We start from the raw sequence: 24,649 nt of genomic DNA, 5'->3' as shown, positions 1-24,649 counted from the left end.
ATACGGCGGCCCACAGGGCTCGAGAACCACCAAGTGCTAATGTCAGAAAGCGCCCAGCCTGCCGGGTGGGCCCCTGCACCTTCCCACTGACTGGGGAGGAGACTCCGCTCTACAAAGGCAGTCGTTTATTCTCATTCCACTGTCAATGAGCCTGCAGCTCCAGGCCTTGGGGCTTCCAGAAGCCCCAGCAGGTCCCCCAGGCAGCAGCCCCACTCAGGAGAAAATCACTCAGCCACAGACGCAGATGCCCCGCCCCGCCGGCGGATCCTCTCCAGTTGGTGCGGGGCTGGGGCCCGGGTCACTCGTACTGCAGGAGAGAGAAGAAGGGCACAGCCCCCAGCTTCTCCCTGCCCTTCAGAGAGGTCAGCTCCACCAGGCTCACGCACTCCAGCACCTGGGCCTGCAGCTGGCCCAGCAGCTCACAGGCCGCACGCATGGTTCCTGGGGAGGGAGGGAGGGGTGGTGTGGAGATGGGCCCTGGGAAGCTGGAGTGCCGAGACCCATTCCCCACCCCAACCAGACCCTGACGCCAGGCCAGGCCCATTGGGGGAAGATCCTCACCGCCAGTGGCGAGCAGATCATCCACAACCACCACCTTCTGCCCTGGCTCCAGGGCGTCTCTCTGGATCTCCAGCTCAGCCTGCAGATGAAAGCGGGCACGTGATCTACGAGCTTCCCCCAGAACGGCCTTATGCGGAACTGACAAGGGGCCACCCCCTGGGCCCCAGTTCCAACCCACCCTGTCTCCTGGCTCTGTCAGCCTGGCCCAGCTTCTCAGTCTCTCTGAGTTCCCATGTCCACTCCAACCAACCACGGCAGCTGCACTGGAGTCCACGACTCTCCTTTTGGGAATGGAGGGTCCACAGAGGCAGCCCCCAGCCTTCTCACCTTCCCGTATTCCAGTGCGTATGAGGTACACACAGTGGGGCCTGGCAGCTTCCCTCGCTTCCGGATGAGAATGCAGCCCAAGCCCAGCTCCTGGGCAAGGGAGGGACCAAACAGGAAGCCACGGGAGTCTAGGCCTGTCGGCGAGACCTGGGGTGTTGGGGGGCAGCCGCGTGGTACAGCAGCATTGGGGTCCCCATGGGTCAGGGCTGAACAGTGACAAGTAGCCATCACAACACAGGACACACAGCCTTGTTGCCTCCAGATGAAAGACCAATGACATTCATCCACTTTGGGAATGTGGACAGATCACCTACCACACAGGGACTGCTAGGTGCTAGAGAGGCCAGGAGCTGGGCAGGAGCCACTCCGCACACAGCAGCGTAAATAGCTGTGTGGCCTCGGGTAAGTCACCTGACCTCTCTCCAAAGCTCAGCTGCTCACCAGTGGCGGGTGGTACCTGAAATGCCCTTAGCAGACGGTTCAGCGTCTGCCCCAGGAGCTTCTAGTCCAGAAGGAGAGGCAGTGACTGCGCCGGCCACCTCCGGGGGTGGACTGAGCTGTGATGGGAGAACTCAAGGGCCTCTTCCCCACGTAGGAGTGTGGTTAGGGAGGGAGAGCTTCTGAAGGGAAGAATCCTCTGCAGGACTCAACCAATTGGAGCCCTCCAGCCTCCAAGGCAGTGCTGTGGCCCCTCAGGGTATCCAAGAACCAGGGAGGATCAGGGGTGGGGCTCTCAAAGAGAAATAGGACCTGCGCCAGGATCTTCCACGATCTCCTGGGTTTTCCTAAAACCCACCACTGGGTACAGGACCTGGGTACAGGACCTGGCACACGGCAGGCGCTCAATACCCGCCGGTAAAACAAGAAAGCATGCTTGGCCCAGTGGATTCTGGTCAGACACCCCCTGGGGAAATTCAGCTCTGGGGCCCCACCTGTCGTGCCTGCCCTCAGCCCCACCGCCGGCACCCACCCAGCAGAGGCGTTCCCCGGACGCTGGAGGGGCCTGTCGCCCCTCTCACGGCTGCAAAGTCGGGATGGGGCAGCGGGTCTGCTCTTACAACCCAAGCACCGTTGGGGCGTCCGGCGGGTCCCCTAAAAGACCCCCAAAGCCACCCTGCCCAAGCACCGTTGGGGCGTCCGGCGGGTCCCCTAAAAGACCCCCAAAGCCACCCTGCCCAGGGTAAAGGACTCCCGACACTGCGCCCTCACGGCAGACGCGAGCAGCACCAGGGAGAGTCCGGGGACCCGGCGGACCCCTGACGCTCCACTTGCCCGCGATGTAGTCGATCCTGCCGCCGTGGGCCTTTTTCAGGTGATTAGCCAGAAGGCTGATGGAGGCGCGGAAGGAGTCGGGGTGCTTCAGGACGGGTGAGATGTCCCTGGCACGCAAGGACAGACCTGGTGACTCTCGGGCCCACGCAGAGCCCACCGCGCCCCGACATCCCGGGCCGCGCGGCCCGGTCCGTCCCTCCGTTCCTCCGCCCGCGCGCCCCACGTGGCCCGGCTGCCCGTACCTGAACAGCACGCCGGGGACGGGGAAGTCGGGGAAGCTGCGGATCCGCTGCGCCACCAGCTGCAGCTCGGAATCCGCCATCGCAGCGTCCGCGCGTCTCGAAAGCAAGGAGCCGGCTAGTAGGCTCCGCGCCTGCGCGGGGTGGGGGAGGCGCCCCCCAGGGGGCGGGGCCGGGAGCTCAAGGCCGCTCCGCGCCAGCTTGGAAAGGGTCTGGGTTCGGGTGGGCGGGGCCCACCATCTCCCGTAGGAGGTACCGTATTTCATCGAATCTTAAGTGCGGTTGGTCTTAAGACACGTGCTTATTTCTTGTGCCCTGAACACTGGCGTCCCCGCCTCAAGGACGTTCGCGCGGGGCCCAGGTGCGAGTCAGGGTTGATGGAGTACGGCGTCTACGCAGCCCCGGCCGGACTTTCGGGGAAATCCTCGCCCGGTTCGGCCGAGCCGAGAGCGCCCGCAGGTCTTCGGCGCAGCTGTGGCCGGGACCCCAGGCCTCGGGAGGCGCGCACTGCCTCGCCCGCTCTTCTTCCCTCCCCGGCGGGTCTCGGCTGAGCTCCTGCAGCGCAGTGCGAGGGCGCCTGCGCGCGCACGGGGCGCACGGCGGAAACACACGGCCTGGCCCTTTCCCCAGGAGGGCGCCGGTGCCTGAGGACCGGAGTAAGGAGGGATTCCGAGCAGGAGTGCGGTGCAGAGGCCCGGAAGGGAGCAGTTCAGAGGACCAACGGCCGGCGGTTGGGGCGAGCCAGAGGCGGAAGCCCAGGCGTTTGTTGCCTGGCTCCCCCGGGGCCTGCAGGGGGAGGGCAGCGGAGGAGGCAGTGATGGGATGCTTGGCCTGGCCCACTCCAGCCCCCACCGAGGTACCCAGCGGGGACAACTTCCCCCAAATAGAATTTCATTTAAAAACAAAATGCTAAAATGCCTGTTACTTTATTCTAAACCTGTTCTCTTCATAATTTCCCAAGTCTTACAACAGTACAGAGTTGGTGTGACTGTCTGCAGAGTGGAAACTCCACACAATGGAAACGACCCACGAGCCTTAAGGGGGAGTCCCTGGAGGCCGTTCACAGTCCTGCTCAGGCTCTCCTGATTTCGCTGGTGAATGGGCTCATCCTCAAGCTTTGCCACCCTGGGCTCAAGGACGGGAGGGCGGGCGGGGCACCTCTGAAGCACAGGCAGGCCCCACAGTGTGCTGGGGTCAGGAGTCCTGATCTCCAAGGAAGCTGGTGGCTTCAGCTGTCCGCACTGGACTGGGGAGGCTTGTCTGTCGAGGCTCCGGGACAGGGAGGCCCTTGGCCTCCTCCCCCTTCATGTTCACACCCCCGACCATGGGGGTGGGAGTACACGGGGAAGGGGTGCTGGGGTATCCCCTGTGCACAGCGCCAAGGGGCAACACAGGATTGGCACGGCCGCCCTCGACACCAGGGCTGAAGTCCTGAGGGGACTGCACGGGCAGCCACGGCGAGTCAGGCCTCGGGGTCCTGGGGCAGAGCTCAGGCCCTGGAAGAGGCAGCTGGGAGGTAGCTGGAGCAGAGTGGGAGGACATGAGGAGGGCAGCCTCCAGTTCAGGGGCTGATGTGAGCCTGCGGCTGGAGAGTCAGGCAGGCCCTGTGGGCTGGGAACTGACTCCAGGGCCGGGTTGCAGCAGGCGTAGTCTTGCAGGGCCTGCTGCTGGCTACAGGTGACATCTGTCTGGCAGCAGTCGGGGCAGAGGGAGTTGGGGCTCTTCCAGCACAGGAGCCCTGAGGCCAGAGCCTTCCTACGCCCAGGCCTGTCCTGAGCCCAAGCCGGTGCTAGTGGGGCCAGGAACACTTCTCTGGGACAGACTCCGGGGGCATCAGGCACTTCCCTAACTTCTCGCAGCCCGGGGGCGCCCAGTTCTGGGTAATGAAAGTTCAGAAAGTTATTCCAAGCACTTGTGGACTCGGCACTTTCCAGACTCCTGCCCTGCCCAAGCCTGTGACCTGCCCCACCCCAATGGGTGGCTGCAGTGTGGAATCACCTGTCTCCACCTGGCTCGGAGGCAACTCAATGCCTGAGGCCGGCACAGGAGACACTGCCCCACAGCAGCCTGGTGTTAACAGGGCCTTCCTGTCACTGAAGGGGACAGTCCGCTAACTGCCCACAGCCTTGGCCTCCCGGTAAGCTCTATAGGTGGCAGCCTTGGTGCCCCAGGGAAAGCTGGCCTGCTTCAGCACAGGCTCTCCTGGCTGCACCTTCATGGGCAGACTTGCTTTGTGTGGCCATGATTTCCTGGCAACAGAACAGGACACTCGGATTTCCCCGGTGGTGCAGTTGCTGGGAATCCGCCTGCCAATGCAGGGGACATGGGTTCAAGCCCTGGTCTGGGAGGATCCCACATGCCGCGGAGCAACTGAGCCCGTGCGCCACAACTACTGAAGCCCATGCACCTAGAGCCTGTGCTCCGCAACAAGAGAAGCCACCGCAATGAGAAGCCAGTGCACTGCAATGAAGAGTGGCCCCTGCTCGCCACAACTAGAGAAAGCCCGTGCGTAGCAACGAAGACCCAACGCAACCAATCAATCAATCAATAAATGTTCCTTAAAAAATAAACAAACAGGACACTCATGCCCCTGAGAGGGAGCCTTTGTGGCTCTGTCGTGTCCCCTCACCCAGGAGGTGTACCCATCCCCCTCATCACCCTGTCGGGGGCACTCCCCCTACTACCGCCCCTGCCAGGGCCTGAGTCTGAATCAGCACATCAACGCCAGTGAGAACCACAGGTAAAGCCCTCCCCTGCCCTGAATAGCATCAGGTGGCCCTCTGACGGCACAGGCTGCCGGGCAGGGCCGGGTTTAGATGAGGAAGCAGTTCCCAACCTCCGTGGCAGAGCAGAGGAAGGGGCAGGTGCGGAAAGCGGAGTCTGGACCCAGCCTGTGAGCCTGGGGGTCAGGGGGGGCGGCTGATGAAGCTCTAGGGAGGCGGGCTGCCCGGGCTGCTCTTGCCCCAAGAGCAGAGGTCGCTACCCAGAGTCCTCACCCGCTGGCCTGGGCGAGCGGGGCCCAGGCAGAGTGCGGGGACCGGGAAGGGCTTTGAACGCTCGCGTGTGCCTGTGCGCACACACACACACACGCCCGCACGCGTCCACACACTGTTAAGTCCATGCACCTCTCTGGTGGCAGTGCTCGCTTCAGAGTCGGAGGCCAACCCACGCTGTTCCGGGGTCGTCAGCTCACTTGGGGCGGGGGTCCCTGCTTTCTCCTGTTCCGCGGTCGGCCGAGCCTCGGCAATTCCTGCCGCGCCCAGGAGGTGGCGGCAGCACCCCGGCCAAGTCAGTCCCTCCCCATCTCCCCTACTGTCGCTAAGACCTCTTTGGTCTCTGAGCCACCAGGCAACAGCTGCTACCTGGAGATTCAGCCCACAGGACAGGCATGACAGGAGATGGCGTGTTGGGGTGCGGACAGCACCGTGTCACAGAGGACAAGACGGGTTTGCAGGGGGCACCAGGGGCACCAGGGACTCCTCCCTAGGCGGGGGTCTCTCAGGCTCCTGGGACCCGAGGGACCACAGTGGTCCTGAGCCAGGGGGGCCCTCCTGCTCCACTGCTGAGTCCAGAGGCCGGAATGCCAGCCTGGCATCCTTCCAAGGGAAGGGGGAGGCCCTGCTGGCCCCCGCCCCAAATGTCTTCCCCTGTGAGCCCCAGATGTGGACCACAGCGACCAGGCTGCCCCACTGGCCCTGGCCAACGACCCTCAGCCGCTCCCAAGGCCACCGGCCCTCTGATACTCCTCACCCCTAGGGAATGCTTCCAACATCCGTGTGTTGTCATCACACACACACACACACACACGCGCGCACGCACACACACACACACACACACACACACACCCGGCAATGCTCACAGCCACCTCCTGGCTTGAGGCAGCGGCTCCGCTGGCCCGGCTGCACCCGCAGCTTCAAGGTGCTTAGCCGTCCTCACAATCACCAGGCGGGTCTGGAGAATGCGGTGTGCAGGGCGGGGGCGCCCATAGGCTGGAAGCCAGGCTAAGCTACTGGCTTTGCTCTGTGGGTTTTGGGGTGCTGCCGGAGCTTCTGCCACGGGGACGGGAGATCGCCCATCTTTGTGGAGCAGGGAGCCACACGGACACCCCAGTTATGGGACGGACTTGTGGGTGAGCCCCGATGGAGTTGGAGGAGGCTGTGCTCGGAGGTGGCCCATGGGCTTGCTGCACCCCAGGCCATCTGCCCAGCCTTTCAACACCCACATCCCACATGGGTTTGGCTTGTCCTGCACCTGCAGAGGTGCCAAGCGACCCCCTTGCCACTCCTGTGAGATCGGAGACAGAGAAGCAGGAGGGAAGTGGGGTGCGTGCCTGCAGCAGACCGGTCAGCACTCACGTGGCCCTGGACGCCCCCCACAGCCCACGTACGAACCACTTACCATGACCGCCCGGTTGCACATGTTGAGCTGGGGCTGTCCGGGGACCAAGGTCTCCTGGTGCTGCCGGACAACTGGGGTGATCCGGCGAAGTGCATCCAGGTACTCGGTGCTAGCAATGCTGCAGGCGAGCGGCAGCAGGTCACCGAGGTGGAGGGAGGGACAAAGCAAGTGGGGCAGCCCACCCAGGTAGGCCAGGGCTGGGGGGAGACTGAGAACAAGCCCCACCCCCCCAGGGTCACCATCCAGCAGCCTCCCGGGAAGAGCGGCTGCGGCCCCCACCTTGTCCCGCCCACCCTCCCTGAGAGGCGTGCACCCCGGGAACCACCCAGCAAATGAGGGTTCAGGCAGAGCCACGTCGTGCCCAGGACAGCCGCTGTGACCCTTCAGCCTGCTGCTCAGCAGGAACCACCGGGCACCGCCCGGCATCGCAGGCGCCCTGAGCCGCACAGGCTTGGCAGCGCCTGATCTCTCCTCTCTCAGGGTCCCTTTTAATCCTCTGGCCCCGGGTTTGTTTCTCTCGGAGCGGCTGGTCCTGCCCCAAACGCCTTGAGACTGCGTGGCTCCCGGCCCCTCGGCGCCCTGCTCGGTTGGCTGCACTCGCCCCACCAGGGGACCTGGGGCCCCGTAACCCCCAGCTCACCTGAGGGGGTACCTCTCCCCGGGGTCTCGTCCCAGGTGGAAGACCAGCGGCAGCTTAGTGTGCTCTTCCTGCGAGTGGGTGGTGACCCCGGACACGTTCTGCCCGGGGCAGAAATCCACGCCCTGCAACGACAGGCCGAAGCGCAGGTGACGCATGCGGGGCTCGCAGCTGGCGAGCACAGCAGGACCGCGGATGCCGTGCTGTGGGACGGAGCCTGCTTGCCACCCAGCGCCGGGCTGCATGCCATCTGCCCTGTGCACCATCCCCTAGGGCTTCAGTACTTTCTTGGGGGAGGGGGTGGTAAGTCTCTAAAATATTTCAGTCCATCTTCTATCTAATTTCTAGAGCAAAGCTTTTCACGTCCACCCTATCTGCCTTGTAGCAGATGAGGTGCACAGCGGTCAGCATTCCTCCAAGACTCCTTGGCCAGCTGAGGAGGAGGGACTGCAGGCCTGAAAGCCAGAGGAGACACAGGGGACGCGGATGCACCACCCCCACCCTTAACAGGAGATGGAGCATCTTCACCAAGGCTCAGGCGTGCAGCCCTGCTCCGCGCCCTCCAGGCGGCCTCTGCCCTCAGGGTTCAGCCTTTGACGGGCGTGTGAGATGAGGTTCCCATGCCAGCGTGTCCCCCAGGCTTGAAGGCTGCCCCTCGGGGCTCCCTGACTTGGTTTAGGGAAAGGCCTGCTTTCATCTGGGCAGAGTCGGGCGAGGCCAAGCGTTGCCACCCCAGAAGCACTGGGGACCTCAGGGCCCCACAAGCAGCTGGGCACTGGTCTCCAGGCAACGTGGGACACTGTTTACACGGTCTGGAGCGGGGCCGTGGCGGGGCACATTAACCCTAAAACGGGGCTGGGGACAGAGACGTGCCTCCTGCTTCTCCTGCAGGCACCGGTGCGGTCTGACGGCAATCCTCCCAACACCCGTGTGTCTGTCCTGGACAGCCAGGCGGTGGAGCAGTGAATATCCTGCTTCTCAGTAAAGCAGGGAGGTGAGGAGTGAGATAAATCCCAGTTGATTGCCCTGAGCTGTAGACCCCTGAGTCAGCGGCTGCAATCTAAGCTGTCAAGGGCGGCCAGGTGGGTCCCAAGTGAGTGACCTCTGACCTTCTGGGAGCAGACCAGCTGGAGAACAAAAGTGGATTTAACGGTGGGAGAAACAACCACGTTTAGCATAAAAAAGCTGAGCAGTTAATGGAGGAGAATCCAAGTCTAGACAGAAAACACAAATTATAATTTGGATGCAAATCAAATAAGCTATTTAATTAAGATCCTGCTAATTAATACAGGAGTTTTCTCTCACAGCCACTCACGGGAGGGAGGACTCACCCCAGGGGCACCGCAGCTGAGCCCCACGCAGCCCAGCCAGGCAGAGGGGGCGCGGGGAGCCCTGCCCCAGCACAGCACTGGCTTTGGGAGGATGGGAAGGAGGAGGGGGGCGAGCCGTGCCCTTGAGCCGATGCTCGTGGATTTAGTCCAGACATGCCAGAGGGTCCCGTGGACACACGGGCCCTCCCTCCTGCCTCGGCCCCCGGGCCTCAGACACCTCACGAGGGGAGGTCCCGGGCTTGCTGGTGATGGTGGCACCAGGTCTGGCACAGGGAGGATGCTCCCTCCTCCTTCGCCTCTGGTACCTGATCAGGACACGGGCAGGTGGGCCCACAGGCACTGGGGGGTGGGGGGGTTGAGGTGGGTGGGAGATGCCCCAGACAAGGGTACAGTGGGAAGTTAATAAGGTCCCCTCAGGCGAACCCTGCACCTGGGGACCCCAGACCTGTGTCCTCAGCTAAGCCATGCCCCCAGCCTGCAGACAAGGCTGCCCCTCATGTGTTGATCGCCTGGAAGGGATGCAAGAGGCGGACCCAAGTCTCCATGGAGCTCAGGGAGCTGTCGATGGCCACAAGGCCGCTGTCATAGTTTCTGGGGCCCCTCCCGACTGCACACACCCCCTCAGCCTTACTGGTCCCTGCAGGGAGAAGGGCCATCAAAGCAGCGTGCGGGTGCTCCCCCACCGCCCGCCCCTGGCATCTGAATGGAACTGCAGTCGTGCAAACCCACCGCAGGAGGGACCCCCCAGTGCCCGCACACCTGTGTGCCTTGGAGAAGAGACGGGAGTTTTGCGGGTTTTGTCTCACAAGAGGACAGCGGCCGTGCAGACCAAACCATCCAGAAGCCCTACAAACCACCCTTGGAAAACGAAAGCAGCACCACCCGCTGAGCCCTGCGCAGGGGTGTCACCCAGCCACGCCGAGTGGCTGACACTTTCCAACCCCACCGTGAACGTACCCGAGTCAGGACAGGCCGTGCAGGTGGCTGCTAGTTGCCTGCAGACACTCTGGGCTAGAAGAGGCTCCCCAGCCCCTGTGGGCTCTGGCTTGGGTGGAGGCTGGGCTGACCAGACCTGCCCTCAAGAGGCCCAAGAGCCCACAGTGGGTGAGCGGTGGCTTCCAGAATGCCAGCGCACCCGTGCAGCTGGACGCAACAGGGACCCTACGGGGTGGGGAGGGGCCTTGGGAGGGACAAGGGAGGCCACGCACTGTCCCCAAGGATCACCACACCGCCTGCCTCAGGGCCCTCTCAGGCGGGTGCTCCTAGGCCTCTCGGCCCCTTAGCATCTTCAGGGGCGAGCCAGCCGCAGCCCTGCCCGTTGGGGTGCTGGGTGCTCAGGACAGCTCAGCCTGGGGCAGTGATGGGACCTGGGGAAGCACAGGCTTGGCTAGGGGAGGGCGAGCAGGGGGCGCCCAGGCACGCGGAGAGGAGGTGGTGGGCGGCCACGAGCTGGGAGGGCCGAGTGCGGCTCCGGGCCTGGCAGGCGCGCTTCACCGTCAGGACCGGGGGCGGACACGGGGGAGCAAACATCGCGACAGCCTCTCGGGGGGCCGCTGAGCACCTGGCCGGGCCAGTGGGTGGACGGGAGGGGAGGCCGGGGAGGTGCCGGGTCTGCCTGGGCCCCTGAGGCATCTGACCCGGGTTTGGGGCTGAGCTGCCCTGAGACCTCCTCTCCTGAGCCTGGGTGGCCCAGGCCAGGGTGGATGCTGTCCTTGTGGCTACACCTTGTCACCCCCAAGTCCCTGACAGCAGGTCAGCATGTGAGCCGGGGGCACAGAGGCCTCCCCAAGGTGGGACGTGAGGGACGAGGAGTCCATGGAGCCGGGACCCCCTCACCTGTCTGAACTCCTCCCAGGAATTGGTCCAGGTCCAGAAGTGGGCCTTGTACTGGCCGAGGGTGACCGCCATCAGCGTGTTGCCACGGTAATAGAATATCGGCCTGTCAGGGGGACAGGCAGCGTCAATTGAAAGGGTCCCCGGGCTGTGGAGGAGCCCCCATGGCCGCCCCTCATCCTCAGTGCTGGGGAGGCTGGCAGCGGAGGAAGGGGGTAGCACCCGGTCATGGCAGGTGGGCCTGTGGGGACGAGCGTGGCAGCTGGCACCCCCTGCCACCCCCACCAGGGGTAGCAAGCTCTCATGCCAGGTTTCAAGACAGAAAAGAGAGAGTGAGCCGTCCACTCCTGCCCGTAAGCCTGCTCTGGCTACACTATACACACTTCAGAATCCGCGCCCCTTCACAGCAGCCTGGGAAACTCATTTTGTTTGAGCAAAACAGTAGCAGGTCTTGAGCTGGAGAAACTGCCTCTGGACAGCGTCCCAGCGCAGAGCTGGGTGTAGGCTGGGGCCGGGCAGAGGGTGAGGGATGCCGCAGGGAGGAACAAGGCCTCTCCACCCCACCAAGCGTTTCACGCCAAGATCCCCGGGTCTCACCTCTCCCTGGGCGAGGACACCGGCTTTGTCAGCCAGCTTGGCTCCGGCACCAGGTGTGGGGCGCCAGGTGGGGTGAGTGCCCGGCGGGAACCTACCTGTCTGTCAGGCGGCCCTGGAGCATGGTGGGGAGGAGGTCCAGGCCGTCGATGGCCCTGTCCCTGGGTGGCTCCAGGCCTGCTAGGGACAGGCTGGTGGTGAAGAGGTCCATGATGCTGCCCAGCTGGTGGCTCACCTGCGATGGATGTGGCCCAGACGTGCTGAGGATGCCCGCCCTGCCCTGCCCAGATGGCAGCCAGGGACCAGGTCCCCAGGCGTGCCTGCTGACACGCACGTGCACACACACACACACGCGGTGATATCCTGCAGCGTGTCCACACACGCAGAACAGAGGCTTTCTCTGCCCGATGACACGTGTGCGGGGCCGAATGAGCGCAGGGAGCAGGCAGAGAGGGGACCGAGCCTTCACCCCCCGGGATGACCACAGGCCTGGCACAAGGCCGGCTCTGACTCACCTGGCCGGCAGGGATGTGCCCGGGCCACCAGGCGATTGCAGGCTCCCTCATCCCACCTTCAAACGTGGTCTGCTTCCCGCACAGAAAGGGCCCGTTGCTGCCACCTGGGGACAGTCGCCCATTATACCACATGCCTGAGTCCCCAGGGCCACACACACCCTGCCGGGCACTCGCCCTCGGGACACGTCTGTCCACCTGGCTCCCCGCCTGGCCCTTTGGAGGTGACATTGCTGAGGCACTGAGGCCGTTGTGGAGACAAAGGACCAGCCCTGGGGTTCAGGCCTCAAGTTCAAGGTCGGAACGCCTGGAGACGGCTCTGACCTAGAGCTGTGGTCATAAGGTCACGCCCCCATAGACCGCGACTGTGCACACACACAGCACGTGGACGTGTTAGTGAAAGATGTGGAAACGTTAAGACACAGTCCCGACCCCGGGCCTAGCAGGTGCCAGGTTTCCTAAATGTCACTGTGCACAAGCAGCTCCTGTGTGCCTGAGGTTTGGGGGTGCAGATCCCGTGTTTCTGACACGCCCTGCTCTGAGCAGGTGGTCCCTGAACCCAGCTGTAGGCGGTGCTGAGGACAGACAGCCCGGTCCTGGCTAATCGCACATCCCCGGCTCGCTGCCATGATGGAGGGAGGGTCCCACAACCTCAGGACCCCTGAGGATAGGGAGATGGACACAACAGCACAGCGTTTGCCAGCAGCGACCGTGTGGTTCGTCCCCGCACTGCAGCCCAAAGCCCACCTCGCTGGTCAGCACAGGGACAGCAAGGGTCCCAGGCCAGAGGTCACCGAGGGCCTGCTTCCTTCCTGCCCCCGTCTCTCCAGCTGGCGGTGGGCTCGTGGGTTTTCACCGTCTTGTTCCGCCCCTGCAGCTCCTTCTCGGCCAAAGCCAGTCGTGCTGTCCCTGTCCCTAGAGATCCCTGGGCCCCTCTGCCCCCAGGACACGTGGCTGTAAGGTCCCCCAGGGCCTCCCCAGACAGGCCCGGCCCTGTGGGGTTTCCTGCTGTCTGTGGTCTTCCTTCCAGAGCTGTCTGAGTGACTCAGGGCCCGTGAAACGCCGGGTCTGACAACCTCGCTCCAGCTCCGCAAGGTGGAAAAGCCTCAGACCTGAGAGGCCTAGAGGTCAGGGTCCTCAGGAGGACTGCAGGCCCGGCAGGGACACAAAGGGAGGGTCTGGGGGAGTGTGCAGCCCCCCCCCCGCGCTGCGCCAGGGGCTCCAGCACTGCAGGGGTGGGGCTCGGTCCTTTCCCTCCCGGACACCACCCACCACGAGGCCTGGGAAGGCACTTCTGAGGTGGGGGGGCGCCAAGCCTGGGCCTGGCTGCTGCAGGGTCATCGCCCCCGTGGGAAGGGAGGCCCCCAAACACAGAAAAAGGGGCAGACGTGTCCAGTCACAACGGCCACTGTGTTACAGCTGAGATCAGAACAGAAACGCTGATAGGGGACGTTGCGGCTTCAGAGAGAGAACTCGATGTGACTGGCCGCAGGGCTGGCCCGTAGAGAGGCAGGACGCAGCGAGGGCCGCAGCCTCAGCCTCCGCCTGCCCCACCGAGCTCTCCCTCCGGACCAGGCACGTGCCAGGTGGTGGGGAAGAGGGGCATCGGACCCGGGGGGCGCGTGCTGGTGTCGCTCCCTCCCCAAGGCTGAGCCCTTCACACTCGGCCCGGTGGGGGGGCTGCTGAGGGGCCCCGGGTGGAGCCCCATCTGCTCAAGTCACTTGCCTTGTCTGGGCGCAGAAATGAGGGCAGCGCCGTTGTCGGACGTGAAGAAAACAAAGGTGTTCTCTGCGATGCTCAGGTCCTGGAGGAGCTGAAGGATCTTCCCGACGCTGTCGTCAACCTCCCGGACGGCGTCCCCATAACTGCGGGAAGGAGGGAGCGGTCAGCAGGGGCCGGCGGCCTCCGGGACCAGAGGGCGGCCGAAGCCGAACCTCAGGGAGGGGCGAGGAGGGGGCGTTCCAGTCAAGTTTCAGGCGGAATCGGGGCGGAGCCGACCCCTCCCTCCACCACCGCAGAGGCCCACGTGCTTCACGCTGTCCACAGCTGACAGTGGTAGCGAGGGCCCAGCCTCTGGTGGTAATCAAGCACGGCTGACCCCCCCCGCCCCGGGGTCCAGGTCTCTGTGACCAAGGACTCACCGCCCTCGCTGGCTGGTGCCCAGGAAAGGCCTGGAGGCATAAACAGGCGCGTGTGTAGCGTCGATGGCCCAGTGTAGGAAGAAGGGGCGGTGAGCTGCCTGCTGCTTCTTAATGAAACCCAGGGCTTCCTGAGGAGAAGCGCACACTGTCTTCCCCGCCCCAGGCCCACCTCCCACCCCAGAGCCGGGCCAGCCCCTGCTGTCATCACCTGCAGGTAGATCTGGGTGAGGTTGGCTTCTCCGGTCTTCAGGTTAATTGGAAATTCCTCATAAAATCTGAAAACAGTACAGATCCAGACAGAAATCGGCCTTCAGGGCAGGAAAGCCCCTCCTCCCCGATTTCCTGGGCAAAGTCAGGGGCCTCGTTTAAAAGAGAGATGGAAACGTTCAGGTCAGGAACAAAACCGGAGCCTGGAAGCTCCCAGGCCCGTCGGGGACCCACTGGGGTTGAGTCTGGTGCCCCGGTGACCCCACCATCTGGGAGGAGGGGAGCCCCGCCAAAGGTGCGAGAGGATGCGGCCAGTCCACGGCCACGGAGGGCATGGCTAACAGGTGTGGGCATCTCTCTGGGGTGACGGAGGCAGTCTGGGATGGGGGTGCTGGGTGAGCTACACCCCAGCAATGCTGGCCCAGCTCTGTGGTCCAGTGATGTGTACCGCGCTTCCACCAGAACAAAAATAATTTTAAAAGGAAGAAAGAAAGGGAAGTTAGGCCAGACAGGAAAGACCAGGGCCTGCCTGCAGCCACCCGATGGCCAGACCGGGTCGGTCTTGCAGCCGACGGCCCCCCAGACGGTGGCTCGGAGCGAGGCTGACCGTCCAGAGCGTAGGCCCCTTAGGGCACGGGGCCCAAACCCCGGAAGCCGAGTGAAGCGCCTCGCTCTGGGGAGCATCTGGGGCTCCCAGCACCTCTCCTGAGATAGTGAGAAGCCCCCGGAGGCGGGGCTCTTATAAGTCAGAGGTCACAGGACGAGGTCTGGGCAGGACGAGGAGCTGGCGGGTGGGCAGCAGCAGTGGGCAGGGCCTGTTACCTGCCAACCATCTCCCGGTCCCGGTACACAGGGATGTTGGGCCTGGCCTTGTTGTCATAAGGTCCAAAGTGACAGTTGGGGGATCCAAACCACTCATCGAATCCGTGCTTCAGGGGGTGGAACTGAGGCCTGTGGCCCAGATGCCTAGAGACAGGAACCCGGGGCACTTCAGGGACCGCTGCATGGGCACCCCGGAGCTCCAGGAAGCAAACACCCTCGCCTTCAGAGAACAGCTCAGGAGACAAGGCTCCAGCCAGCCCCAGGGTGTGCTGAGCCCAGGTGCCCCACGGCCTGGCCCCCCTGCCCGCACGGTCCACCCAGGCGACAACCGAGGGGCGCACACGGGGACGGTGACCAGGTCCCATGAGCGTGGCTCACTGCTCCGGCGGGACGAGAGGAGAACACGGCAAGGTGCCTTCAGGGCAACGGCCCAGCTATTCCTGAGACCCGGGCTCGGACCCGCCCCCTGCTCCCACCCAGGAGCCCCTTCCCCGCGGGTGCGTCACGTCGGGTCCTCTCGCCAGTGGGAGGGTCTCTCTTGAGAAGGTGCAGCTTAGGGAAGGGGTTTCGGGGTGAGGTTCCTCCTCCCTGGGAAGCAGACAGGTTTCTTGGGGTCACGTTTGCAGAAAGCCTCTCGCAGCCAGCATTGCCGGCACAGCGCTGGGGGGCTGCACCGGGCCAGGCCGAGTCCACGTCACCGTGAGCTTGCCGCACAGCTCGGTCACTCGGTCAGGTGGATGCAGCACAAGGCAGCAGGGCAGGATGGGGCCGGAACTGAGCTGGCCGGCAGCGGAGTCCGGGCGCTGGTAAGTGAACCTCTCGGTGCCCCCTGCTGGTCCTGAAACACTCTGCCTCCGCTGGATGGCTGCCTGGCTTCTGGAGCCCCTGTGCCGGGGGCACCCGCACCGGCTCTGCCCTGAGCGCCGTCTCCGCAAAGGAGAGCCAGCTGCGCCCCGTGCTTCCTCTCTGGGCCCGCAGCTATGACGCCCCCTCCATGCTGGACACCGCTGGGTGTGACGCTCCTGGGCCTGCGTCCTGCAGCCCAAACGGCCTTCGTGAAACAGAAACACCCACGACGGTCCGGCTCGTGTGAAGCTGTTGATTCCAAGTGCTGGTCCCAGGGCAGCTGCGGGGTCAGCGCTGCCCGCCAGCGAGCTGAGTGACAGCGTGGCGAGCCCCTGGGACTCGGGGCAGCCCCTCATGGGAGCCCAGGCTCCATCCACCCCAGGCCTTGGTTAGGCCGTGGAAATCCGGATCCGTGGTGCTGGGGCCCGAGGCTGGCCGTCAGGCAGTCATGGCCACGGCCACCAACACCCCCTGTGGCTCTGACGTGACCCTGCTGAGACCAGGACACCCACCTGGCAGAGGAGGGGCCGAGCCCCCTGCCCCGGGCCTCCCAGAGCCCATCATCCCATTGGTCATGGCCGCCCTGACCCCGGCTGGCCCACCAGCACCGCATCCACCTCCTTGAGTCCGTGCCAGTTGCTTCTCCAGGCCCTGCCGCGTCCCTTCCTGTTCCTGAGTCCGCCCATGTCGGGAGCTCGTGAGGACAGGCTCCCACTCCAGCTCTGGCTGCCCCGTGTCAGTGACCATGAATGGAAGACCCCTGGACCGGGGCAGAGCCTCCAGGCTGGGCAGAGAGCGCCGGTCATCGCAGGGCCTCCTCTTTCTGTGGGCGCAGCCCTGGCACGGCCCCAGTGGGCCTCGTAGCCGCCCTACCGCCGTCTCCCGGGCCTTCCCGACACTGCTGGGCCTTGCAGGCTTCCCACATCCTGCACCCTCGTCAGCTCTGCTCTGCAGCCCCCAGGTCCCCGGGTTCCCTGAGGACTCCTCTCCCAGTTTCTGCAGATCCCCCATCACTAGGACTGTCAACTGCGTGGGGCAGTGGTCCCCAAGGGTCGCAGATGAGGTGCTTGCCCTCGAGGTGGTGAGTGCCAGAGGGGTCAAGGGGAGAGGGTCCAAAGTATAGCAGCGGCCGAGCAGAGATGATCAGGGCTGGAAAGTCAAGGAAGGCTTCCTGTAGGAAGCAGGCTTGGTCTCCAAGGGCTCCAACACTCGGAAGAGGAAAGAGAGCACATCCGACCTTCATATCAACGTCTAGGGCTGAGTACTTAGGCATCCCCGGGGAGTATGAGAGAAGCCACTTAACAGCGCGACACCGCGTGTGACAACGTGATCTTTTACGATCACTTGATCCCGATGATTCCACACCACACGGCTGTCCTCTGTCCCCTGCTTGCTTCTTGGTTTCATCACCAGACAGAGCCCCTTTGCTCGCTGGCGTGTGATAGTGACGGCACGTGTGTGCAATAACATGGTTCCTTTGGTGCTGCTGTGGCAGCCACCAGCCCAGCCTCACCACGGGAGGTCCCCCGGGCACGGCCACAGCAGCTTTTAAAGGGCCGCTTTGGACATCTTAGCGGACCTGGAATTCAGGGGCTCTCCTCCCACCCGAGGGGCTCCTGCTGGGCAACGTGAGCACGGAGCCCGTGGGGTGAGCCCAGCTGGCAGGTGTGGGACTTACCACTTGCCCACGATCTTGCTGGTGTAGCCGGCCTCCTTCAGCAGCTCCGGCAGCAGGAGCTCTGAGTCCGGGATGCCGCCCACTATCTCCTGTGGCGTGTAGGCTGGTGGAGCAACGCACCGTATGAGCCGGCAGGGCGGAGCGGCAGAGCCCTGGTCGGGGCGGCACTGCCGGGGCACTTTTCTGGTCTTCCAGCCGCTCCTCACGGCCAGCACCATTACCGGAGCCCACAGGCAAACGTGCCCCCGAGGGGGGTCCGGATGTCAGGGGTCAGGGGTCAGGGGAGGGCACGCCCCCAGGGTCTCCAGAACTCAGGCTCTGAGACCACACCTTCCTCCAAGGGGCCCTTGAAGCCCCACCTGGTGGGGAGCCCACCCTAGAGCTGGGCCGCCCCCACCCCCGGGACAGGGCGGGAGCCGGCCCCACCCTCACACCCTCCCCACTTGCCTAAAACACATTGTTTCTGATGGAAGCTCTGCGAATGAGTTACGACCCAGACAGAACCCTCAACCCTGGGTAACGAGTGCGCCCGGGAGAAGCCAGGTCACCGGAGGGGACAGGTGACAGACGCCCCCTCCCTCTGCCCCAGGGCACAGCCTACCGTTCCTGGCGTGCCCGTTGGTGGTGTAGAAGCCACTGCGGACGGGCAGGCGTCCGGTGAGCAGAGCTGCCCTGGCTACGCGGAGGGGACACAACAGAAACACGGGTCACGCGTGCAGCCCGAGGCCAGCCCTGTGGTACCTGAGTCCCCGGCAGCCACTTGAGAGCCGGGAGGGAGCACAGCCCAGCACAGACCAGCAGCAGGGCCGGCTGCAGTGCACCCTCACTCTCTCTCTGGCTCCCGGGACAGCCCGCAGGCCTCCTCATGCGCCGCCCCTTCCGGCGTCACCTCCCGTCCTCCAGATCAGAGGTTCTCCCCACCTGCGAGGCCCGTACACCCCCAGCTGACGATCCCTTCCCCAGCCGAGCACCTCCCCCGAACCAGCCGCGGCACTCAGCTCCGTGAATGAACAGCCCCCGCCGCCGAGGCAGCCACTTGGGCCTCGAACACCCGCAGAGGCTCCGAGCCCTTGGTGGCCTCTGATGGCTCCTGATGGCCCCGCGTTCCCGAGGGCACGGAGCCCAGGTGCTCCCAAGCACCAGGATCCAACAGAAGGGGCCGCCTGCCGGCCCTCTGCCCCTCGCAGGAAACGCCGGTGGAGCCGGCACCCAAGCCAGGGCTGCCACCCCCGCGCTCCGTGCCCGCACCCTGTGCCCCACTTTCTGGTCTACGCATTCCCCGCCTCCCCGCCGCGCCTCAGTCTCCGCGCTCCGTGCCCGCCCCCCTTGCGTCCCCCCGCCCAGCATGCCCTATGCCCGGCCCCACTCCCTGGTGGCCTGAGGGGGCCCTGACTTACAAGGGGAGCACAGGGGGTTGGCCGTGTAGAAGTTCGGGAAGAGCATCCCTTCCGCAGCCATCCGGTCCAAATTCGGGGTCTCTCTGGAAGGTTCTCCGTACACCCCGAGGTCGCCCCACCCCATCTGCAGGAAAGAGCGAGTGGAGGTGGGATGAGAACGTAGCCGGAGCCGCGGCCCCCGGTGCACCGAGTACGGCCAGTGCATGGCCAGCCGCTCCCCGGTGCAGATGCCCAGCGCCCACCTCCTCCCGGCTCCGACGCCGGCCCGACGTGCTCACGGGGCACCGGCACCAAGACACACACCCCTGCCTTCCGCACAGACGAGGAGGCCGTCCTACTCTGCGGTGTGAATTCACATTTAAAAACAGTGGCCAGGCCCCATGAAGCTAGCCCGGCGAGGCCCCGAGACCCGCGGTTCCCCCCAAGCTCGCTGTCCTGAGAACTGGGCCGGCCGGCACCCAGGCGCCGCATGGACGTCCACAGCAGCAGGACTCCCAACTGCTCAAAAGAAACAGCCTGTGTCCGTCACTGATCAACAGTAGATAGGATGCAGTCTATCCATCCAGGACCAGAGTGAACAGCAGCCTCCCCAGTTTGTGTCCACTCAGAACCGGAGAACGTAACCATATTTGGGAACACGGACGTAAGTAGCTAAGATGAGACCACACTGGACTCAGGTGGTCCTAAATCCAGCGACTGGGGCCCGGGTGAGAAGATGGACACAGAGACCAGACAGACACACGAGGAGAGGCCAGGCCTCCACGACGGAGGCAGAGACTGGAGGGTCGCAACCACAAGCCAAGGAGCACAGGAGCCCCCAGGAAATGGAGGGGAGGGAGGACCCTCCCTCGGAGCCTCTGGAGAGACTGGCCCTGCGACCCCTTGATTTCAGACTCTGGCCTCCAGGCCTGGAGGGAATAGATTCCTATTCCAAGGCGCCAAGTCTGTGGCCACCTGTCAGGCACGAGGGACCTGATACACACACTACGGGCCAGTACTCAGCCATGAAGAGGCACGAGGTGCTCACACTCACGACGACAGGCCGCCGAGAGGCCGGTCGGAAAAGGCCGCAGGGTGTACGACGGGTGTGAAACGTCCCGAACGTTTCATCACAAAGCGCTAAAGAAATACCTGAAAAGGGCAACGGGACGTGACTTCGCTCTACGACCCAACGCATCCTTTTGCGGCCGGTGGCGTGGGGCAGGAGTGACCCCGACAAACGGATTCCCCTGGGCGCTGATGGCGGGCGCGGCCCTGCTTCCCCTCTGCATTCTCTAGACGCGCCAGCCCCCTCCAAGCGGGCTCTCCTTCACCGGCCGCTCCTCCTGGAGGGGTGGGGGGGGCGGGGACGGGGCTTCTTCCCGGGGTTATGACGATGACCTACAGCTGACCGTGGTGACAGCTGCATGACGCTGTGACGGTGCTGGAAACCACGGAATTGTGCCCTTTAACCGGTGAACTGTGCGCGACGGAAACGACGTCTCCATGCAGCGCGACTGGAATAGCGCAGGCACCTGGTGCTGCAGAGGCCTAGCCGTGCCTGTCTCTCTGGGGCCCCTTAAAGCTCTCCGGACTCATGGGCCACGGCCTGCCAGCCCACAGCAGCCTCGGCAGGTCTGCACGGAGACGCTGGGGAGAGCTGGGCCGGCGCGCACGAAGCTCGGGGAGCCTTGGGTCACACGTGGGGGCCGAGCATGCAGGTTTGCCCAGGATGGTCACAGGTACGTGTGTGGTCTGGCTGTAATCATTCATGTCCCCTGCACTGGGCAGTAGCTCACACGGCGCCCTCTCCGTCAGGGAGAGCCAGGAGGGGGACACGTCCCCTTGTCCCCCAGCCTTAGGCCCATCCTGACACTCAGGTCCCAGAACTGTCTTGGGGCTTTTGCCCTTGGACCGTGCGGGCTGTTCTCCAAGACCCTTCCAGCCATAGACTCCCTTTGGAGATGGTTTACCTTGAAGTTACTGAAAAGGCTTTTCCGTTCACCACAACAGGAGCTGGAATGCAAGTTGCCCCTGGAGGGAGGTGTGGCCGACGGGGCAGGAAGCGGAGTGGGAGGCACCAGGCTGCAGGCTCCAGGCCTCTCCCCGCGGCCCACGGGGCGCAGGCGGGCTGCCCACCCTCACCCACAGGCCAGTAGGAGGAGGAGCAGAGAGAGGCAGAGGGGCCGGGTCCGCTGGCGCCACCCAAATCCCAGCCTCCCAGGAGGGAGGTGGGGGTCAGCACAGATCTGACGTTTGCAGAAACAGTTTAGGCACAGGGAATGCTGGGATACTCCCCAAATCCAAGTTCCCAGATGGCGGCCAAGGGCCCACCTATGTACAGGTGAGCCTCTCTGAGGCCTGCAGTCATTGGCCTGCTGTGTTAGCTCTTTCCTGCTGAATCAAATTCTATTATCACTTATCGGAAGGCTTTCTTGGCTATAAAAATAGGGACGTTAACATCCGCCTTGCACGGCTATCACCGGTTCCATGAGACCATCCTCCACGGCCCCCTGGGCAGGGTCTCCCACAGAGTGGGAAGGATGTCTCCCCTCTCCCACGTGATCGCCCACCCGCGCTCCCAAGGCAGCCGGGAACCCGGGCCTACGGTCCTCTTCCTGGCCGCGGCCTTGCCTTTACTCGGTGGGAACTTCAAGACTTATGGGCATAACTAATGAGAACATAGTACCGGGAACTCTACTCAGTACTCCCTGGTGACCTAAATGGGAAAGAAATCCAAAAATGGGAGGATATATACATACGTATACCTGACTCATTTTGCTGTACAGTAGAAACTAACACAACGCTGTAAAGCAACTACACTCCAATAAAAATTTAAAAAAATAAAAGATTTCTGAGCAGTACAGGGGCCACACGCGGCTATGAGGGATTATTACCCGTGAGTGTGTCCACGTCGACACGTGTGCGAGGCCCTGGAGGGTCAGGACGGGGGCACTGGCTGGATGGGCCCACCGTGGGGACACAGCGGCTGGCCTCTGTGCAGCCTGGCCTTACCCTTCCCAGTAGTCACAGGGCGTCCTTCTTAGTCCTGTTTTACAAGTAAAGAACTGAGACACAGACGGCGCTCGGGCCCAGCCAGGCAGGAGGGAGCTCTGTCCCTGCGCCCCGGCCCCATCACCCATCAGCCTTAGAGAATGGAGCTTCTCAGCCTCTTCTAAATTCTTCCATAGGTTGACGCCTACCAGGGCGTGCACCTCCTGCCAGGCCAGATGACCGCACGGGTGAGGACACAGAGCTGGGGGGCCCGAAGCCTGTCTAGTCGGGAGAGCCTCGGCCCCCACTTCTGCTAAAGTCGCTTTGAGTGTGTTTCCTGTCATTTGCTGACCAGGACAGAGGTCTCCCTGACTTCTCCGGGCTTCAGCTGCCAAAGAACCCCAAAGTCACAGGAGGAACCCGCAGAGGAGAGTCAGGGCATCAGGGCCTCCTGGCCCACTGTCCCCGTTTCCTGGACCCACCCTGGGCACCCAGGCAGACGGGCCCCCGGGTCAGCCCCCCTCAAGTAAGACGTGCCCAGTGCCGGTCCCGCTCCACCACTCAGGGCCTCCGACAGAGCCCAGCGGCCCCCGTAACGGGCAAAGAGAAACAGGTGGGTGCGGGCACAGAGTGTACTTTCTGTAGCCCCATAAATCCATAAAATGACCATCTCTACCAGCCTGCAGCATCAACCTTCACTAATGAACTGTCACCTTGCAGAGAAGGGAAGGGGCAGAAATCGGAGAGGCTAAGTGCTCAGCTCAGCCTTGCCCCAATCATTTACGTACTTAAACAGCCTTCCTGCCCAGGAACCTCAGCTTTGAGAAGGCTGACCCGCTGACACAGCGAGCATTTCCAAGGCCCACGTGTTCGTCATGAAGCAAAGTTTCCGTACCAGCCATCGGGGCGGGCTCCGGAGGAGAGGAGCTTCCGGGTCCCTGCGGAAGCCGTCGTGTCTGAGCAGTTATGGGTAAAGAGAAGCACGGTCTGTGTCACCTCGGGGTGGTGCCACTATGGATGGGTTTCTGCGATCTTTTCCGGCTTATTTGAATGTTGTTAACTTTTTGTAATAAAGAATTATTTTCATAATAAAAAAATTACATGAGATATATTTTATGTCTTTTTCTTGTACTAGGTCTTTGAAATCCGAGCGTGTTTTTTACACACACGGCACCTCGCAATTCCGACCAGCCAGGACCGCCCAGCAGCCACATGAGTCCCGTGGCCTTGGTCCAAAGGCTCCTGGGAGTGTCTCTGCTGGTCTTTTGGGGAACTTTTAGCTATTTTTACTCACAACACTTCTGACACCAAATGTGTGTGGGTGGGTGACCACAGCAACACTTCTCTGGCCTCCGGGCACCAGCTGGGAGTGCAATTCAGCTCCGTCTGACACTACCTACCCAGACCTGGCATCTGACCCCACAGGTCAAGGGCTCAGCCCCACAAGACTGCCCCCACTTCACATGCCAGGCCCACATCCTGGGCCTCCTGTAAGTCAAGGCTTCCACAACCCACCCCCACTGCCCCCAAAGTTGGATAATTTGCTAGAACGGCTCACAGAACTCAGGGTGGCGCTGTGTTTACTATCACCTGTTTACTATCAAGGGTACAATTCAGGGACAACAGGTGGAAGAGATGCCTCGGGTGAGGTGTCGGGGGGACTTCCCTGCCCTCTCTGAGCCCTTCCACGTGTACACCGACCTGGAGTCCCTGGAGGTCAAGGCTGTGCTGGAAGCTCTAACCCTCCAGTCACGCCTTGGCCTTCCTGGCGACCCCATCCTGAAGCCATCCAGGGCCCCCCCACTTGTAGTCCGGAGTCGAGGGTTTAGGAGCCGCATGCAGGACCCTCTGCACTGCCTCAGCCCTCAGGACGGGGCGGAGGGCAGGCCCACAGCTCAGTGGAGCAGGCACCTGAACCCAGGTTTGTCTGCGTCCCCACTTTACCCCAACGCCTCACATGGGCTAATTTCAGAACCTCCATCTCACTCCCCAAAAAGTGCCCCCCCAATACAGTCCCGCTTCCTTGGGAAGGAGCACAGGGACCAAGTCGCAAAGAAGGCGCGAACAGCTCGGCTCTGTGGGAAGGGCTGGCCCACCGGTGTGACCAGGGTGGCCTGGGGCTACACACACACCCATCGGGGGACATTCCTCTGGTTCAGTTCTTCCCCGACCCACAAAGACCTGACCTTTGGTCAGAAATCTCAGCAGGGTGGGAGCAGCCAAACCAAGCAGGTGGCGGCAGCCCTGGGGCAGGGCCGGTCCAGCAGGCCAAAGGCAGCGGGGAAGGCGACTTCCAGGGCGGGCAGGCCGGGGTCTTAGTCAGCTCTGCACCGCTTCCCTGCCACCCACACCCCCAGCAGTGGGGGGCGGCAGGCGAGAGCAGGGATCCTGGGGAGGTGGCCCTCACGCGGCCAGCGTCGCGGCACGCCTGAGGGGCAGCGGAAGGAGCGGGGGAGGGAACAGGGCAGGAAGGTCTCCTCCTGGCCCGGCCTGGACGCTACACCTCGCTTCATCCTCACCCACGAGCCAGGCTGCGGCCTGCAGGGCCAGGCGCGACCCCCCACACCGCCGGCCGCCCCCAACCCCGCCCGCGCGCAGCCCTCCCAGGAGCCCGGCCCACACCCGCACTCACGTCGTCCATGAGCAGGAGCAGGATGTTGGGGGGCTGCGGGGCGCCTGGGACCCCCAGCCCCACGGCGCTCAGCACCAGAAGCAGCCGCCACCTCGTCGCCACAGCAACCGCCGCCATGGTAACCACGCCGAGCGCCGCCGAGCGCCACCGAGCCCCGGAGCGGCGGGAACGGGCCTGGCGAAGCGGGCGATCCTTCCGGCCGGGCGATGGGGCGGGGCCATGCCGGCTGAGTGACAGAAGAAGCGGGG

General features: G+C 63.7%; 2 protein-coding genes across 5 annotated transcripts; both read right to left on the bottom strand.

Annotated features, from left to right (window-relative positions):
• Positions 1 to 109: 109 nt before the first annotated feature.
• APRT (adenine phosphoribosyltransferase) lies at positions 110 to 2,508 on the bottom strand. 3 transcript variants are annotated; one of them, XM_081216673.1, is made up of 5 exons: positions 2,403 to 2,508; positions 2,161 to 2,267; positions 889 to 1,022; positions 562 to 640; positions 123 to 441 (listed from the first exon to the last, which is right to left on the bottom strand). In XM_081216673.1, exons 1-5 carry the CDS (start codon positions 2,480 to 2,482, stop codon positions 299 to 301), a joined length of 543 nt encoding a protein of 180 aa, XP_081072799.1. In that variant the 5' UTR covers positions 2,483 to 2,508; the 3' UTR covers positions 123 to 298. The 3 variants fall into 3 exon arrangements, 2 of the variants coding, with proteins under 2 accessions (XP_081072798.1, XP_081072799.1); XR_014013779.1 differs by having other exon boundaries at positions 382 to 441; positions 740 to 1,022; XM_081216672.1 differs by lacking the exons at positions 2,161 to 2,267; positions 2,403 to 2,508 and having other exon boundaries at positions 110 to 441; positions 740 to 1,289.
• Positions 2,509 to 3,309: 801 nt separating this feature from the next.
• Positions 3,310 to 24,629, bottom strand: GALNS (galactosamine (N-acetyl)-6-sulfatase). Of its 2 annotated transcripts, none has more exons than XM_081216425.1 (14): positions 24,402 to 24,628; positions 18,797 to 18,920; positions 18,001 to 18,075; positions 17,400 to 17,502; positions 14,876 to 15,019; positions 14,055 to 14,121; positions 13,847 to 13,974; positions 13,431 to 13,570; positions 11,708 to 11,811; positions 11,291 to 11,427; positions 10,602 to 10,704; positions 7,438 to 7,559; positions 6,798 to 6,915; positions 3,310 to 4,275 (listed from the first exon to the last, which is right to left on the bottom strand). In XM_081216425.1, exons 1-14 carry the CDS (start codon positions 24,516 to 24,518, stop codon positions 4,189 to 4,191), a joined length of 1,569 nt encoding a protein of 522 aa, XP_081072551.1. In that variant the 5' UTR covers positions 24,519 to 24,628; the 3' UTR covers positions 3,310 to 4,188. The 2 variants fall into 2 exon arrangements, with proteins under 2 accessions (XP_081072551.1, XP_081072550.1); XM_081216424.1 differs by lacking the exon at positions 3,310 to 4,275 and adding an exon at positions 6,307 to 6,683 and having other exon boundaries at positions 24,402 to 24,629.
• Positions 24,630 to 24,649: the final 20 nt, after the last annotated feature.

The sequence above is a fragment of the Mesoplodon bidens genome (genome assembly GCF_964165515.1).
Source record: "Mesoplodon bidens genome assembly, chromosome: 18".
In the NCBI taxonomy this organism is placed as follows: Eukaryota; Metazoa; Chordata; class Mammalia; order Artiodactyla; family Ziphiidae; genus Mesoplodon; species Mesoplodon bidens.
Note: the sequence above shows the minus strand (reverse complement) of the source record. Positions and strands in the feature narration are given on the sequence as shown.

Excerpts from the sequence above, each read along its gene's own strand:
- APRT (XM_081216672.1), bottom strand. The coding sequence starts at position 1,168 with ATGTCATTGGTCTTTCATCTGGAGGCAACAAGGCTGTGTGTCCTGTGT. Across the intron at positions 641-739 it reads TGACAGAGCCAGGAGACAGG|GCTGAGCTGGAGATCCAGAG; the intron begins GTGGGTTGGAAC and ends TTTCATCTGCAG. Across the intron at positions 442-561 it reads TGATCTGCTCGCCACTGGCG|GAACCATGCGTGCGGCCTGT; the intron begins GTGAGGATCTTC and ends CTCCCTCCCCAG.
- GALNS (XM_081216424.1), bottom strand. The coding sequence starts at position 24,518 with ATGGCGGCGGTTGCTGTGGCGACGAGGTGGCGGCTGCTTCTGGTGCTG. Across the intron at positions 13,571-13,846 it reads GGCACCAGCCAGCGAGGGCG|TTATGGGGACGCCGTCCGGG; the intron begins GTGAGTCCTTGG and ends TCCTTCCCGCAG. Across the intron at positions 11,812-13,430 it reads CATTTCTGCGCCCAGACAAG|GTGGCAGCAACGGGCCCTTT; the intron begins GCAAGTGACTTG and ends GACTGTCCCCAG.